Below are 17,755 nucleotides of genomic sequence, written 5' to 3'. Positions count from 1 at the left end.
CTTGTCGCAGCATTAGGGAGAGACATCCTGTCTTCTTCACCAGCCTGACTCATCTCTGCCTCTTGGCCTCCCTCCTCTTTTGCTTCTGATTCTGATTCAGGACTTCTTTCTGCCACAGATGGTCCCTGTTCACTAAATCCTGTTCAGCTTTTCAGTTATTGACTTCTGAGGATGTTGGCAAGAAGCTTGGTTCAGCTTGTGTGCTAGGCTTGTATGTTAGGCTTTTGTCCTTCATGGCTTGTTAAATCTAGTAGGGAAGCAATATCAGGCTGGGTCCACAAGCTTGTAATTGTGTCATTGAGAAGTTGGTTACAGCTTTTTAAAAAAAGAAGCCATAATTCAACAATCCTGAAGAAGCATTATTATTAATCAATGGGATTTGGCCACTGTTTCATGACTGAATTCCAACTATTTGGTTCCTCCTTCTCTTTCCCTTCTCTCATTCCTGCCTTCTTTGTTGTTGTTGAATTTATATGCCACTTACCCCCCATTTGGTGGGCCTCAAAGCAGTCGACAGAAAATAAAAAAGCAAAACTAAAACAAAACATACAAATTAACAAGTCATTACCGGTACCGCGACAGGGTGAGCTCCCGTTGCTTGGTCCCTGCTCCTGCCAACCTAGCAGTTCGAAAGCACATAAAAGTGCAAGTAGATAAATAGGTACTGCTCTGGGAGGAAGGTAAACGGCGTTTCCATGCGCTGCTCTGGTTCGCCAGAAGTGGCTTAGTCATGCTGGTCACATGACCCGGAAGCTGTACGCCGGCTCCCTCGGCCAAGAAAACGAGATGAGCGCTGCAACCCCAGAGTTGGTCATGACTGGACCTAATGGTCAGGGGTCCCTTTACCTTTACCTTACTGGTAATAAAACTGTAGAACATCCATAATAAAACAAGAACCAGAAACCTTACTTGATTGTCTGTTTCAAAATATGAAAAATATGCTTTTGAAAGACAATACATTTAAAATCATTGTGGTGTACTGTTAACTAGTAATTGAAACTAAGGTTTGAAGTTTGTTTTAAATCTGTGGTCTATGTAAACCAGTTTAAAGTGTGCAGATTGAGTCCTCAGGAGCAGCTGGCGCCGTGGGATGGTGCCATGTTGCTGCCGTCCTGACAGTGGCCTCTTTGCTACTTACTGGGATGGTGTCAGGACTGTGTGGGCGCACCAGTGGAACCAATCCAGTAGTCCTGAGCCTCGGGCCTTTCAGCTCGTTGTTTAGATTCTAGAATGCTGTGAAGAATTATCTAAGTTTGGTGGCATGAGCTTTCCTCTATTCACACGGATGTCAAGAATTCTTAAGCTGTAAAAGACCTTAATATCTTTCACCATAAATCCTGTGATGGGAAACATCTGGACAAGTAGTTATTCAGTGACTCTCATGGTATCAATTAGTTTACTTTTTGCAGGCTTCATTTTTGTTTGTGTTTGGTTGTGTGAACATTCTTTGAGTGTTGTATGATAATTTTTAATATTTGTTTGACAGTAAAAAAATTTAAACAGTTGAAGTAACTGGAACATTCCATAACAAAGATCTGAGAAGACTTGTAATTTTTTTTTTGTAAATAGTTTTACGTGTAAGCTAAAATTAGAATTGCTTATTTGGATTCTTGTTTTACAGAATTGGTAGCTTAAATGATATACATTTGCAAACAAGATCTCAGCTGATGGGAATAAGTGTTCATTTACTAATGAAAGGAAAAGAAGCTTTAAGTATTCCACCAGAGGCATTGGCTAGCTGAAGTGTATTGTAACCTTTTAGCTTGAACAGGGAGCTTTATCTTCCCATCTTTTCTCCCACTAATAATTTTCTTTTCCATTTGGGTTTGTTTATTTATAGACCTGGCTTGATGCTTGCTATCTCAGTATAAGCTTTCCCACAGTACAGATGCTTGAAGCATACCCTAGTGTTTGATGCAATAGTGTCTAGAAACTGCTGCACCATAAAACCTTTAATCTTACCCGTGTACCCATGCTTCTACTTTACTCTTTTACCAGCTGGGATTCTGTAAAGATTACTGTTGGGAGAATAATTTACATTTGACACTAAGTTCATAGTATTGTAGAATTGGAAGGTACCTTGAGGTTGATCTAGTCCAACTCCCAAACCAGAAAGCAAGTCCCATATTGAATGTAAATTTCCACGAGCAGATGGATAAAACTCAGTTATAAATTACAACTGTCTCAGAAATAATTATATCCCATGCCCATTAGGGCTTTTATGCGGCTTTTGGGTGAGAGTTTGATTCCTACGCTCACAAGTTGCTTAACCGTGTCAGAGATCCCAGGAGCTGACAACTTTTTGGTTTCTTGACACAAATAACTGTTTACTAAAATTCTTGAAAAATATGCCCCTTCATCCAACTTTCAATAAGTATTTCATTGCTGAGAAGGGTGATTTATGGGTGCTTGTGGCATTCATAATATCCCATAGGTTCTTAAAAACAATTAGCTGCGCTCAGTATTAAGCATGGTTTGGGCTTACGCAAACATGACTTAGAATGCTTGAACAGCTAGTGTGCATCTGTCCTTCTGTATAAAATTTAATATTTAATATTTTGAGGGGAAAGCTGCTTTCCTCAAACATACCTGTTTTCATAATCTTAGAATGTAGGCATGTAAGTAACAGTTACTCTTTTGCTGTTTTCAGCAGAATTGTACAACTAAAGAACTCTATTTCATTTCTATGCTATAGATTTTTTCAGAGTTTTCTTTCTCTTTGTAATAGATCAAATAAGCCATTAGTTTTATCCTACCATTACACTTCAGTGGAGTTGTCTGCTGTATTTTCCTGCTGGTCAATACAATTTTAAAACCGCTGATGACCTCTTTTTTTTGCCTAAATTTGACTCAGGGACTAATTTTAGATGAGGGAAGTTTTGTTCAAAATGTCTGGTCATTATTCCTAGATATATTTCTAGCATAATGAAAATAAGATGGTATGTTATCATTAACAAATGGTTTTCGGCTTTTAAAAGGACATGCTTTTATATGAAACCTGCCTATTTTCCTTGTATACTGTAAATATAATTTGTCATTGTCCCATCTATGAAATGCATTTTCTGGGAACTGTGCCAGTAGAAATGTTATACAATCTTGGATTGCTAATCTTATGAATTGCTTAATAAGTAAAGTTATATGCCTCATCTTTTTTAAAAATAAAAAACTTGGCCAAACTTCTAAAAAGTAGAACATTTTAAGTTTTTTTAAAAAATATCCCCTCCTCATTTCCACCCTTCCTCTTATTTTTCCTCACAACTGTTCTCTTACATATTTTGAAAAGATTACTATAAACATAGCATTTTCAGAATTAGCTTGAAACTACAGTACTATTGCTGTATACCTGGCCATTTAATTGGCCCATTTTTATTAAGGGATGATATACGTGAAGCATCAACCACAAAACTTTTAATTTGCTTGATATAAGATGCAGAATCCCACTCCTTGGTAGCTATGATGTTTTGCTCTTTAAGATGGATATGCACTTCAGAGTCCTTTCTCTATTAAGATTCCTTGTAGTCAAATGAGATTAGAATTTTACCTGTTCATAGAAAATTGCAGGGCGTATTATTTTGATAGCTGAGATATGGAAAGACCTAATAAATGTTAGGTTTTAAAATCCTACCCAGAAATCTTCTTTGAGATCATCTTATGATTCTGCATGTGAGAATGCTCAATCCATTTCAGATAAATCATGCTTGTTTCAGAGGTATGGGTCCTTTTAGCTAAATGGAAAAAGAGAGCTGCCATTTTCCAATATGGTAGCATTTTTCCAGGCTGAATTTTTAAAGCGAATTTTCCATATTGTATCCTAGCTATCAACTGAGCATACCCTGAATTGTTCAGTTTTTAATTTCAAATGTCCTGGATGTAAAATTTTGCTACTTGTTCTGAACTATTGACGCGTTAGGGTCAATGCAAACAGGTCTCCTATCTTTTAACTATGATTGAGTTTGGGAGAAACCCTTGGACACATGGCCCTTCCTCCTGCCTCTTCAAATTTATTGAACCATGAACCATTGGTTAGCATTAACAAGAACCATTTTAAGTTGGAAATCAGAGCTTGAAATCCATGTGAACTAACAACTTCCAAAGAAGTTTTGTTACATAATAAATAAACAAATTAATTAAATTTCTATACCACCCTACATCCGAAGATCACAGAGCGGTTTACAGTATAAAAATACAACAATGCACTCCATAATAACAAATACCCCCTAGCTTAAAAGGCCCCCTTTTTTTAATTAGCCAAAGGACTGGGAGGAGAGGAATGTTTTTGCCTGGCGCCTATATCACAGAGAATCTTGTGGCACCTTAAAATTAGGAATTCTTATTGCAATAGGCTTTTGTAGGCTAGTGTTCACTTCATCACATACATTAACTATTGCCCTCTGTTGACAGATGTGTGTGTATGTGTGAAGTCACCCCTGAACGAAAATGATGGAATGGATTTGATGGGGAAGTACCCCTGGTTCGTGAAAAAACCCAATGCTTGTTTACCTGATTCCTGAAAGCAGGAAATATTAAAAGAGGTTTCATTCTCTAGCTTGCTACTGGAGAATGTCCCCAGAATTTGGAGCAAGGAAGGAAGGCAGAATTGCAGCAGGCATCTCAGTGTAATTGACAACAGTGAATTCCATAAAGCATGTTTGTAATTGTGATAATTGTGACACAGAATTCCCACCATATTGCTGAAAAAGTGTTTAAATACGGTATTTAAATTGATGCTATTGGTGGAAGAGATGGGGGAAGGGGAACTATTAAACATGCAACGTTATGAATGTTATGAACACAGAACACAGGTGGAATCCAGAAATACTATATTCATTAAACTAATAATAATAATAATAATAATAATAATAATAATAATAGCAACAACGTAAGTAGAACTGTTATCAAGTATGGCTGTATGTACATGTGCACCTCACCTTTATGCTCTGCTCCTATAGTCTTCAGTTTATATATATATATTTATTCTTGTTTGTCTTTTTCTGTCTTGTGTATAACTAAATTCATTTTTTTTAAAAAAGTGGCCCTACTTAGTAACTGATAGTGAATCAGCTACTAATTTTTATTTTGTTTTTCATTTTCATTTTCAAGAGCGCTACAGAATTCAAAGTGAGCAGTTAGAAGACCTTTGGCTAATTGTGAAAGAACTCTCTGTGCGTCTTGAAGAACATTTTAGGAAACAAAACTGCAAAGACTTTGCATGTACTTTTTCTGGCCCAATCCCCTTACAAGAATATTTTGAAATAATCGATCATCATTTTGAGGTATGCATATTAATATTTGTGATTTTGTAATGAAATTTGGCTGGGGACTTTTTCCGTTGTTACTTTGAGCTGTTGCAATGGTTTAAACTTAAAGAAGTGCTTTTTACACAGGCTGCATTTTTATAAACCAGTGCATTTATAGGGGCTGCAGTCATGGTGTGTAGGCTCATGGTGACCCATCTTCAAGCCCTTAATGGCTTTGTATATGTTTTTATAAAGTGGAATGGAGATTATGTCAGGGCTGCTTGGGCTGTGAAAGTCAGCATCTCATTTCTAATAATCTTTGCCAAACCAATAGTATATTAACATATTCTTCAAAACTCTTAGGCACACTTGGCACAGTCATTATAGACAGGAATATGAGTTGTTTTGATATTGGATTGACATTTGATATATATTAAAAATTGCCCTCCCCTAAAAATGAAAATCTATTCCTAAAACAGTGCTTTAAACATTTTAAAATACTGTGCCTGATTTCTGCCGCAGCTAGTAAAATATCATTGAGCATATGTGCTGCAGATCCAGTGTACTGAAATAATTCATAACCTGCTGATGACGAGATAATTTCACCTCTGTCATGAAAACTCATGGTAAGATTATCATGCATTACAGCAGATTGCCTTCGCTGTCAACAATTATTTTCAATTTTGGTAATACCTGGCATTATTCTAGCCTGTTAGTTGATCTGATGATGAGTGTGAAATTACCGATCTTCAGACTGACTACCTTACCATAAAAAAGCACTCTACGAATTCCAGAAATGCGGTTGTTCTCCACCTGTTTGTTATAAATGTGTCATGTGAAAATATTATTGCATTTTGGAATATTTTTAACTTTTTCCTTCAAAAACCTGCTTAATTGTAGCTGCGCTTGAATGCTGTTAAATATGAGCAACTATTATCTGAAAGAGCCGTACAGTTTAGAGCTATTGAACGACGACTGCTGACTCGGTTTAAAGATAAAACCCAAGCTCCTCTGCAACATCTGGACACCTTGTTAGAGGGAACTTACAGACAGGTCAGTATAGTTGGGTTATGAGCCTGACTCTTTAATGTCTCCCCCCACACTAAACACATAGTTTTAAAATACATAAGCGATACCTTCCTGGTTACATTTACCAGCTGAGAGACCATGGAACAGTAATTTGTTTAACCTAATATTCCCTGCAACTTTCCAGATGATCTGCAGCGGTTTTTATTTGATCTTCAGATACTGAATTGCTACTCTGAGCTCTCGCAAACTTTGACAGTGCATCATTCTTTCCGAGCTGAAATAGTTATGTGAAAATATTTTATAGTTCAGAGCTCATGTAAACATTTATGGTATACTGTAAACTGATGGAATGGTTTAACTGATGTAACATCCACAACAAAATAATCTTGAGACGAACAGTCTCCTTTTGCAAATGTATTTACATCCTGGGTCTTTCAAAGGCAATAGCTGAAGTAATTGAAAGCAAATCAACTGATATACTGTTGCAAGATGGAATACAGTTTGAGTTTCTGCCTCAGTAAAGAACATAAGAGTGTTACCATATCAGACTATAGTTTAATCTCATTTCCGGTGGAGGCAGTGGCGTAGCGTGGGTTGTCAGCACCCGGGGCAATGCAAGTAATTTGCGCCCCCTAACCCGTGGATTTGCGCCCCCTAACCCGTGGATTTGCGCCCCCTAACCCGTGGATTTGCGCCCCCTAACCCTAACCCCCAGATGTTGCGCCCGGTGCGGCCGGCCCCCCCTGCACCCCCCACGCTACGCCACTGGGTGGAGGGCAGCTAGGAACTTTTGGGAAATCCAGAAGCAGGGCATGAAAGCATTAGACCTTTTTCTGTTGTTACTCCCCAGCAACTGTTACTCATTGGAATTCTGCCTATGAACCTGGAATGCATATAACAAATCATGGCCAATAAGTATTGATAGACTCCTTCTCTATGAACTTGTCTATTGCACTTTTAAAGTCAACTAAACTGGTAGCTATCACCATTTGCAAACTCATGTTTAAAAAAAGTTATTTATTTATTAGAAGGTTTATAAGCTGCTTAATCAGGAGCTTTCTAAGCAATGCACAAATAAAATTGTAAATAAAACACAGCTAAAATCTACAAAACAATTTTAAAAAACAAACATACAAATAGTCATCACAATTAAAACATAAATCAGCCAAACTTTAAAAACAAATATAAATAACTAAGTTACATGAATGTGTAACCTGAAGCGTATGTAACCTGAAGCGTATGTACCCGAGGTACCACTGTATCTCCTTACTCCACACCATACATAATTGTATAGACCTCTACAATGTCATCCTCGTTCCATTTTTCTAAAATAAAATCCCCCCCAAATAGTATTTCCTTGAATTAGAGTTCCTCCAGTCCCGTGATAACATTAATTGCTCCTTCCATTCAGCATGCAACACAGAACTGCAGGGAGCTTCCCAGGGACGAATAGGTCACTCTGTTCTTCCATGGGTAGCTCACTTTACTTCCATGTTTTGGTATATGAAAGGAGCTCCCTTTTTTTCACAGCACAGGAACATTTTGAGCTGTTCATGGAATACGAGAGTGATCTCTTCCTTCATGTGCAGCTCAGCAGTGGGACTTAGTGCAATTCCCTTCTTGCTGCTGATCTGATCTGTAATCTCCAATCAGCTGAGCTGGGGGCAGGGTAGGAAGATTGCACACTGTTGTAATGTGATCTTGCAGTTTGATAAAATAATTGTCAATAAGCTTAAATCAGTACCTCATTCTGTATTTGGATTTCCAGTGTGGTTAAGAGCGGTAGTCACGTAATCTGGGTAACCGGGTTCGCGTCTCCGCTCCTCCACATGCAGCTGCTGGGTGACCTTGGGCCAGTCACACTTCTTTGAAGTCTCTCAGCCCCACTCACCTCACAGAGTGTTTGTTGTGGGGGAGGAAGGGAAAGGAGATTGTTAGCCGCTTTGAGACTCCTGAAGGGGAGTGAAAGGCGGGATATCAAATCCAAATCCAAACTCTTTCTATGGGAATAGGGAAGTAAGAAAGTTCAGGTGATTGTATGCTTTCTCCAGATGTCCAACTCCATAAAAATGTTAGGTTATGTTGAGTTTTCTTTCAATGTTAAGGACATTTCTTTTTATGAAGAGTAAAATTGGCATTCAATTAATAAGATGCATCTACTGGTTGTTGTTGTTTTTTAATGAAATGCAAAGTTTCATGTTGCCTAGGTTCTTAATATTGGGAATGTTCCAGGCCCCCCCATACAGCCTTGAGTACAATGTTTTTTTTTTAATTTTCATTACCTTTAGGGAGTCATAATCAAATTGCAACTTCTTTCTTCCAGTCTTAAGTGCTTCAGGTATTTAGAAATCCATATATCTTCAGTTATCAAACTTGCTTAATAACTGGAGCAATGGCTTTTCTCAAATAATAATTCACTTGGAAGTTCTAGCTTGCAGAAATGACTTCACTTGGTTCCATTTCAGAAATATATTCAAGCAATAGCATTTGCATCCGTAAGTAGGATAGATCATCCTGTTTCCTTTTATAGGAAGCCAAGGATGTAGCTGAGCTGTATCATATTTATCAGCTTTAGAGGCTTGTCCTAGAAAGGAAATTGGAACAGTGTGCCAACTTGATTGGTTTACTTTCACAAAAGGGCCTTGTATTGGCAATGCAGCTGTCTTGAAAAAAAAAAATGCCATTGGCATTGTAAAGCACTTAATGTAGCCTGTGTTCCTTTAGACACCCCAAAACTCTAGGTTTGTAATGCAGTTCTTCCCTTTAAAAATCAGAACTGTGGAACATAATTTCCTTTGCATATTTTTGCCTATATACAAGGAATGAATACATTTCTTTAAATAATTATCCTGTTTTGATATATGGCACAGACATGAAGATGGTGTCATTTATTTGTATTTGTACTTTCTTACATTAATCTCCTGCATCCCGCCCCCCCCCCCCATGAAACCCATAGCAAAAGTATTTCTCATTTTTGAAAGAGAGGGGGGAAGTGTTGGTCTGTGAAGACCAGATACTGTAGTGAGGATGTTTTATTGAGCAACGAGATACATACATAAAAAACAGGCAAAAACCTTGGTTGAAAACCTTCTGTGAATGGTAAGGCTCCACTGAGATCCAGTGGAAGCTTCTGCTGGAATAAGGGTGTGGTGGGGTTTCACCAACTGCCGCCTTCTCCCTGTTCTCCCTCCAGAACAGTGTGGAAGATGGTCTTAGGGTCTGCAAGGAGGAAAAATGAGCAAAATTCACCCCCCCCCTCCAACCTGTAGAATAATCCTTTGGGAATCATTCGACACACAGGAAGTGAAACGCCTTTTAAAAACTGAAATAGGTTAATCATTTATGCTGCAATCCTATCCAAATTTATTTGGGAAAACATCCTATTAAACTCAATAGACTGACTTTAGAGTAGCTGTTTTATAGGATTGTGTTATTAGTAATTCCAATTGCTTCATTTAAAAAATGCGTTCTCCTTCTTAAGATCTAGTTCTCCTTCAAAAAGTACTGTTGCTTTATTCTTTCATAAGAGCCATCATTATTTCCCATTGTACTGCTTAAAGGTAAAGGGACCCCTGACCATTAGGTCCAACATGACCAACTCTGGTGCTCATCTCGCTTTATTGGCTGAGGGAGCCGGCGTACAGCTTCTGGGTCATGTTACCAGCATGACTAAGCCGCTTCTGGCGAACCAGAGCAGCACACGGAAACGCCGTTTACCTTCCTGCCGGAGCGGTACCTGTTTATCTTCTTGCACTTTGATGTGCTTTCAAACTGCTAGGTTGGCAGGAGCAGGGACCGAGCAACGGGAGCTCACCCCATCGCGGGGATTCAAACCGCCGACCTTCTGATTGGCAAGTCCTAGGCTCTGTGGTTTAACCCACAGTGCCACCCGCATCCCAATGTATTGCTTAGGACCCATAGAAACATGAGACTAGTTTCCTGACACCAAGCCAGGGCAGGGGGGCGCTGTAAACTTTTCACACAACCAGCAGTTTCCTCCTTCACTGTATGGCAAACTGCCTCTGACACAAATTCTTGGGCCGAGCATATGGTCAGAACACCTTGTTCTCAGCTCAGCTACCTTTTGGCACCTGTTTTTCGGTGATGTAGTAAAAATCAAAGTAGTTCCAGCAAGCCTGAAACCTTAAGAAACACAATTCCAAAGTAATGTTGGGTCTGTAGTTCTCTGTATTATGACCAATGTGTGTCTGTTCTCGTTTAACATACTTGCAACTATTCTACGTAGTGTAAATACAGTTAAACTAATATTGACAATAAGTACATGTAATTAGAGGTTTGAATTTTTAAAATTGAACTTTGGCTTTAATATTGTATTCTGTGCGGGAAAATAAACGTCATAGGATCAAATTTTCTTTGGGAGTAAAATAAGTGAACCTTCTTAAAAACTTGTTTGAAAAGCAGAGTATACATAACTTAACAAACCTAAATACACTTCTTTATCAAACTTTTTTTTGTTTCTCTAGTTTTATGTTCTTTAACATCAACACAGACACATCTCAAGCTTCTAGCTGCTGCTATCTCTGAGGAATAACCTTTGCTGTCATTTCCCAGTTTAAACCTTTCAAACAAAAAGTAGAGTTATGTGAGAGTATAAATGGTGACTTAACTACACAAACTTGGGAAAAAAACAAATGAGAACAAAGTTTATTCTTCAGAGTTATTCCTGTTGGCACCATTGTATGCTCCTTACCATTTACTTACACATAACTAGTAATTTCTACATTTTGACAGCATGTCTCTGTTATGTATCATTTAATTGCCCTATTATGGAATATAGCAGAGCTATTTTAGGGGGTTAGTGCTAATACAGCTGTGGTAAAGAAAATGGTAGTTGGAAAAATTGGGGGTAACAAATTGATTAGAACATCCTACCTCTTAATTTATAAATTTCTTAATATAGTTTTGGACAAAATAATACCTATGGTTGGCTATTTTATATGACACATTTTAAAGAAAATATATGCTGTTTAAAGCATGAAATATTTGTGATGTTCTCATGTACCAAGTTCAGTAGTTTTGCTGTCGAAATAAATAAAATAATAAAAAAATTGTCCAGTAGCACCTTAGAGACCAACGAAGTTTGTTCTGGGTATAAGTTTTCGTGTGCATGCACACTTCTTCAGATACCAGTAGTTTTGCTTCAAATTGAATGTACCGGCTTTCACACAGCTTTCTTGGACAAGTGTTTTATTTGTACTTCAGTAATTACTCTTGCTAACTCATTATTTTATTGTGACCAGTTAAACTGCTCTTACATATCATGTTTGCACCCTGAAGGGCAAATGTTTGTTCATTAGACTAAAGATGTAAGGCAGGCATGTGGAACCTCCAGCCTGCCTGCCTAATTGGGCCTGGCATTGCTCCCAGTTTGGCCCGCAATGCTGTTTCCCCTCCAAACCATGCCCACCTGCTCCACAACTAACCTTAAAGCACACTCTTGATTGTGCATTGGCAAGAATGCTTGTTGTCACAACCTGCTGGGATAGGCTGTGCTACTGAATTCCCTGTCAGCTGAATTCTCTGTAGATTATTATTATTATTATTATTATTATTATTATTATTATTATTATTATTATTATTACAGTGGTGCCTCGCAAGACGAAAAGAATCCGTTCTGTGATTCTCTTCGTCTTAGCGGATTAGCGCTATTAGTGGCTTTTAGCGGCTTTTAGCGGCTTATCGGCTTATCGGATCAGCTGATAAGCGGCTTAGCGGCTTAGAAAAGGGGGGGGAGGGGAAAAAACCAGCAGGAACTCGCAAGACATTGTTGTCTTGCAAAGCAAGCCCATAGGAAATTCGTTTTGCGAAGCACCTCCAAAACGGAAAACTCTTTTGTCTAGCGAGTTTTCCGTCTTGCGAGGCATTCGTCTTGCGGGGCACCACTGTATCATCATCATCATCATCATCATTATTATTATTATTTATACCCCGCCCTCCCCAGCCAAGGCCGGGCTCAGGGCAGCTAACAAGCAATAATAAAAACAAGTTGAATGAATACAACTTAAAAACAAGATTAAAAGACAACATTAAAATATTGAAACATTAAATATTAAAATGCAGCCTCATCACAGGAGGAGAAAGGAAAAAGAAAAAAGAAAGAGGGGGAGGGAATCAAATTGGCTCCAGGCCAAAGGCCAGGTGGAACAACTCTGTCTTTACAGGCCCTGCGGAAAGAAATCAGATCCTGCAGGGTCCTGGTCTCATGAGGCAGAGCGTTCCACCAGGCCGGAGCCAGTGTTGAAAAGGCCCTGGCTTTGGTTGAAGCTAATCTACCTTCCTTAGGGCCCGGGACCACTAGGGTGTTGCTATTTATGGACCTTGAGGCTCTCCGTGGGGCATACCGGCAGTGGTGGTCCCGTAGGTACGAGGGTCCTAGGCCGTGAAGGGCTTTAAAGGTCAAAAGCAGCACCTTAAATCTGACCCTGTACTCCACCGGGAGCCAGTGCAGCTGGAAAAGCACTGGGTGAATATGCTCCCATGGCAGAGACCCCGTGAGGAGCCTCGCTGGTGCATTCTGCACCCGCTGGAGTTTCTGGGACAGCTTCAAGGGCAGCCCCGCGCAGAGCGAATTACAGTAGTCAAGCCTGGAGGTGACCGTCGCATGGATCACTGTGGCCAGGTCGGGGCGGGAAAGGTAAGCCAATCACAGCAGAAAGTGGCGCTGGAAGTCACCACCCTCATCTGATAGGTGCTGAGTTCAAGTTCGGCTGCTGTACTGAGTTCTACCCTTGCAAAAGAATTGAGCTCGAAGTCTGTGCCAGTCAGCTGGTAGTAACTTCAAGTCCTTCTTGAAGTTGCTTGAATGATACTTGGTAGTGCGACATGCCATGCTAAGAAGCAAAAATGGGCACCTGACATCAAAGTGATGTCAGCACAGGTGATTAGCAGGTGGGGGAACCAAGCATCTGGCCTGCAGGCCGGATCTAGTTTCTCATCCGTGATGTAAGGAATAGAGGATGTGGCTATATGGAGCATAGGGAGATGTGTTCACAAGTTTTCAGAGGTAGCCAGAATTCCCAACTTTGATGGTTGTTGATAGTATAACCAGATCATATAGTTTTGCAAAATAATGAATCTGACAGCATTGGGCGTCAGCCCAGTGCATCATGCACAGTTCCTTATCCAATAGGGAATCTGCATATGGAAGCTTTTTCTGTGGATGTATTGTCTTTGCTGGATTATGTCATCATTGTCCAAGAGCATAATAGCTCAATGGTCCAAAAAGCCGAGCATGAAAAAATTCAGGTAGCTCATTCTACATATGGATTTTTGAATTGTCATTCTATTTATTCTGCTTTACAAGCAGAATCTATAAACAAAATATGCTGAGACCTTTTTATATTCTTTGTAAAAGAATTTTTTGTTTAATTGCCTTCCTTGCAGACTCTTTAAGATATTTAAATTTATTCAGAAAAAAGAAAAAAAAAGGAAAGGAAAAGGGGTCTTTTCATGCTCTTTTGTCCAAGCCATTGAACTAAAATATTTTAGCATATATTAATGAAAGTTTCAAAGCGCATTGTGCACGCTGGGTTTAATGCCAGCATATGGCTTAAGACAGGAGGAGTTTCCCTTGTTGTTTCTAGGAGATTGTGAAATTAAGTTTGTCACATTTTTATTGACTCCTGATGGTTCTGTACCTATTCAAATGGATTTATTCTCCATGAGCATATATCAACTTTTGTTTTGACAATTGTATGGTTGGAATACTTATAGTCTGCCCTCCAAAAAGCTTATTTTTTAACTTATGGGTTATTTATGGGTTATTTATTATGAAAAAGCATATATCTGTTTGAAGTACTGATACTGCCATGTAACATACTGAAGAATAACAGCTTGGGATTCAGTGTTTTGTAAGCAGTTATTTAGGACAACTTAGAATGTGTCTGTCTGCATAGTTTAAGGCATCTAGTTTGAAATTTTCTAGTACTGAAAAAGGAGTATGTGTCAAGATGCAAATAAATTGTATTGCATTTGGAGTATTCAGTTTTCTGGCCTGTGTGCGCAGAAGTGACACAAGTACTTCCAGCAGAGTGCAGTAGAAAACAGTAAATATTTCAAAACTTCACAATTACATTTAACTACAAAAACTCATTAAAATAAGACATTGGGATAGAAGGAATTTATGGTTTATGAGCTGTAAAGACACATGCAGAACGCAGTGTCAGAACTCTGCAGTTCAAGTTACACTTGTTTCTTTTCTCTATCCTGGGATCTCATCGAAAGACACATGAAGAATATAACCAAAATTATGCACAGTTCTTCAAATATTGCTCATCTCCACTAACATTCCTTTTTATTTGTTAAGCTGACTGTTATTCCTTAATACAATGAGAGCTTGAGGCTCCAATCCTGTGTTCCTTGTCACAATGTTCAAGGGTCGTAGGATAGACTGGAATTCCGTCTCTGCCACCCTGGGTTCCTTTGACACTCTGATGTCCATAGGGCCAGACGGGGATATGTTGTGAGAAGACAGGGAAGTGGCTTCGTTCTCTGAAGAATGCAAAGCAATAGCAGTCATCTCACAGGCCATCAAACTGGGAAGATATTTAGATGCATTTGGGAACCTAAATCAAATACAAAACAAATTCTAGTACTTTTTAATAGCCCTCAAAATGAAGGGAGAAACACAACACACTGCTCTGTCCTGCCATGCCTGCTCAAGCCTGGCAAGTTATAGGATAAGGCAGTTAAACCACCTTTAAATTTCTCCCCTCCCTTTAGAATTCCAGCCCAAGTGACTAGATTAAGTGATTCCTGTGGCCCATGGAATTAGTTGTGTATGGACAAACTGGGGAAGGGTTAGCATCAAAAGACAGTATTTTATTTTATTATTTCCCCCCATAAATTTTATTGACTCTTTTCATCATACAATACAATAAAACGAACAAACTAATCTAAATAAAAACAAAAACCAACAACAAAACAAAGATAGAACAAAGAAAATACAAAGGTAGATCTTAATCCTTGTCTTACACAGAATGGTGTGGACCCTCCCAGCTCTCACCTGAGAGCTTCCCTTTCTTCTGCCAGCCTCCCACCCTGGGAAATCTTACTTACCTGCCTATCACACAGGGCCCTACACCATCCACCTATCACCTTCATGTGCAAACAATCCCCTCAGTAACCCAGAGTAGAGGACCATTAGCTGTTGAGAATCTTTGTTGGGCACAAACAATTAAAAGATGCAGGTGTTTTTTTTTTCTTTCAACCTTTTAGTGATCTTCTCTTCTTAAGCCAGCAGTCATCTCACATTCCAGATGTAAATTTTAACTGCCTCAGTTGTAATTTATAACAGTCACAAAAGTAATTAAAGAAAGGGAGCTTTTGCTTATCAAGTACCCTAAGAACTGACCCCCCTACTACTATCTGGTGTTTGGGCATGATTGAAATTCCTTGCTCTAAGTCACCATCCCCATCTGGGTCCCTCAAAACTTCTCAGCTTCCCAGTGTGGAAAGCAACCTTTTGAGAGCATCAGATCCCCTGTTCTCTCCATTTTCTCAGAGAAAATGTGATAACCAAGATTTATGGCATGGCTATCATTAATCACCACATAATTATCCGTTTCCTTTCACATTATGTGTAAAGGTTATTTGTTATGACTATATCCTTTTAGTAGTTTTTAGATTACTGATTGAATGAAAGTTCAGTATCTTTCATGAAATAAGAATGTGGCTTCACATATAGGTATGGTACTGTATATTATTCCACTTTTAAAATGATATAAAACCATGTCACTATAGAGGCTATTCCTTTTATGAAACTATTTGGGATTGATGAATGCATCTTTCTAGCTTTTTATTAGTCATAAAAAGTCTACCTTGAAAATATTATTGTAAGCTGTCTATTCAGTCTTCAGAGAGTTGAGCCAACAATTTATATCCCAAGAGAGAAATTCTGAACACTAAAAATTAGGTCTAAAATTCCTCAGGGGCATAGCGGATCAATGGACAATCTACTTGGCTACGTAGCATGGAGCTGCGAATCTCTTCCCTACAGAATCCTGTTCTAGAGGTAACTGTGGAGATCCAAAATATCATAACCAGGATCCAAAGTTTAGATATCCCAATGATCTGGTCATGCCTAGTGGGATTTTTTAATCTTTATTTCTGAAGAGCAGATCATCCAGGCTAAATCACAGACTGCCTTTGGAAGTCCTATCAGTTTCAAAAGGTATTGCCATATGGCATGATGGGCAGCTGTTTGAGAAACACAAACTTGAAAGCCCCTTTGGATTTGAAAAATTGATAGCTTGGCTCTTTGGTTGTAGGCTCATATTCACCTGTTGAAGCAGGTAATAGATCAGACAATATCAGTCCCCAGGGAAGCTGTTCATCCGCTGTACTAATGCAGAAATAAGAGCAGCTTATGTGCTCCCAGGCCAATCAAAACTGTCCCTGGATTTGCAGAGAGAAAAATGGGCATGCAATTGTTACAGGTAATGGCATATAGGACTTCATGTTACAGATAACATATAATGCTTCTCCAGAACGTCATATTTATAACTGATATAAGTACTCTTTCATCTAGCCCAAATATAAGCCGTACTCCCCCCCAAAAAAATTCCAACCTTGAAAAGTTAAAACTGTGGCTTAAATTTGCGACCTTACAAAAATTGGCTTTTTTACAATAACGCTGCTGAAACAGACATACAGTGAAATGGAACGGGTGTGAGCGCCTGTGGAATTTTAAGGGAGCAGCTTATATTTGGGTATTGTCTCTCCCCACCCTTGAATTTTAAAGCTGCGGCTTATATTCGGGTGAGGCTTATATTCGGGCCAATACGGTAATTGCATAAAGGGTTACAGGTGAGGCCAGTGATACCAAATGCATTACAGATCAACTATAACTGAGACATACTGCCCAAATGACTTCCATATCAGTGCTTTCCCCAGAGCTCATGTGAATATGCAGAGCTATTCTATACAATGAGGTGAACTAGATCTAAGAAACAAGCTTCTTTTAAGATATCCTGCATTATAATGTGGATATTTGGATCTTGTTCACACTGTAAAATCTTAATGAAGAGGTCAGGTTTGATAGATCTGCATGCACAATTCCTAAACCGATTGCTGCAGAACTAGGAACGTGTGCTGACTTAAGCCATTAGGCTATATCACTTGGTATTATCTATACTGATTGGCAGTGGTTCTTCAGGGCTTCAGACACAGTGGTTTTTCCCATTTTTCCTGGTGATGCCTGGAATTGAATCTGCAACTTTCTGCATTGTTTAGAAATAGGACAAAATCCTTAACTTTATCCAGCACAACTGCTAATTCGCATGGTGAAAATGGGCACTTTGTGAAGTGCTTTGAGCCTTTGACTGTCCTGATGTTTGATGCCTGGACAATGTAGTGAGGTAACTGGTCCATAAGGATCCACCCTCAGCAACCTGATAGCAATTTCTTTTTGCTCACAGCAGCTAAAAATAAAACATAACTACTTCTCCCCTTTTTATAAATTGCTGCAA

The 17,755-nt window shown here is 39.0% G+C and overlaps 1 protein-coding gene across 2 annotated transcripts in view; it reads left to right on the top strand.

Moving 5' to 3' along the window:
* BBS9 (Bardet-Biedl syndrome 9) overlaps positions 1 to 17,755 on the top strand; it is a 229,434-nt gene that overhangs the window by 50,351 nt on the left and 161,328 nt on the right. For both annotated transcript variants that reach the window (XM_081165109.1, XM_081165110.1), the window contains exons 17-18: positions 5,101 to 5,273; positions 6,138 to 6,290. In XM_081165109.1, coding sequence (XP_081021235.1) covers positions 5,101 to 5,273; positions 6,138 to 6,290 — 326 coding nt within the window. The remainder of the gene's footprint in view (positions 1 to 5,100; positions 5,274 to 6,137; positions 6,291 to 17,755) is intronic.

This window comes from Podarcis bocagei (genome assembly GCF_964188305.1).
Source record: "Podarcis bocagei genome assembly, chromosome: 12".
NCBI classification, from domain to species: domain Eukaryota; kingdom Metazoa; phylum Chordata; class Lepidosauria; order Squamata; family Lacertidae; genus Podarcis; species Podarcis bocagei.
The sequence above is the reverse complement of the archived record's forward strand: the minus strand, read 5'-3'. Positions and strand labels throughout refer to the sequence as shown.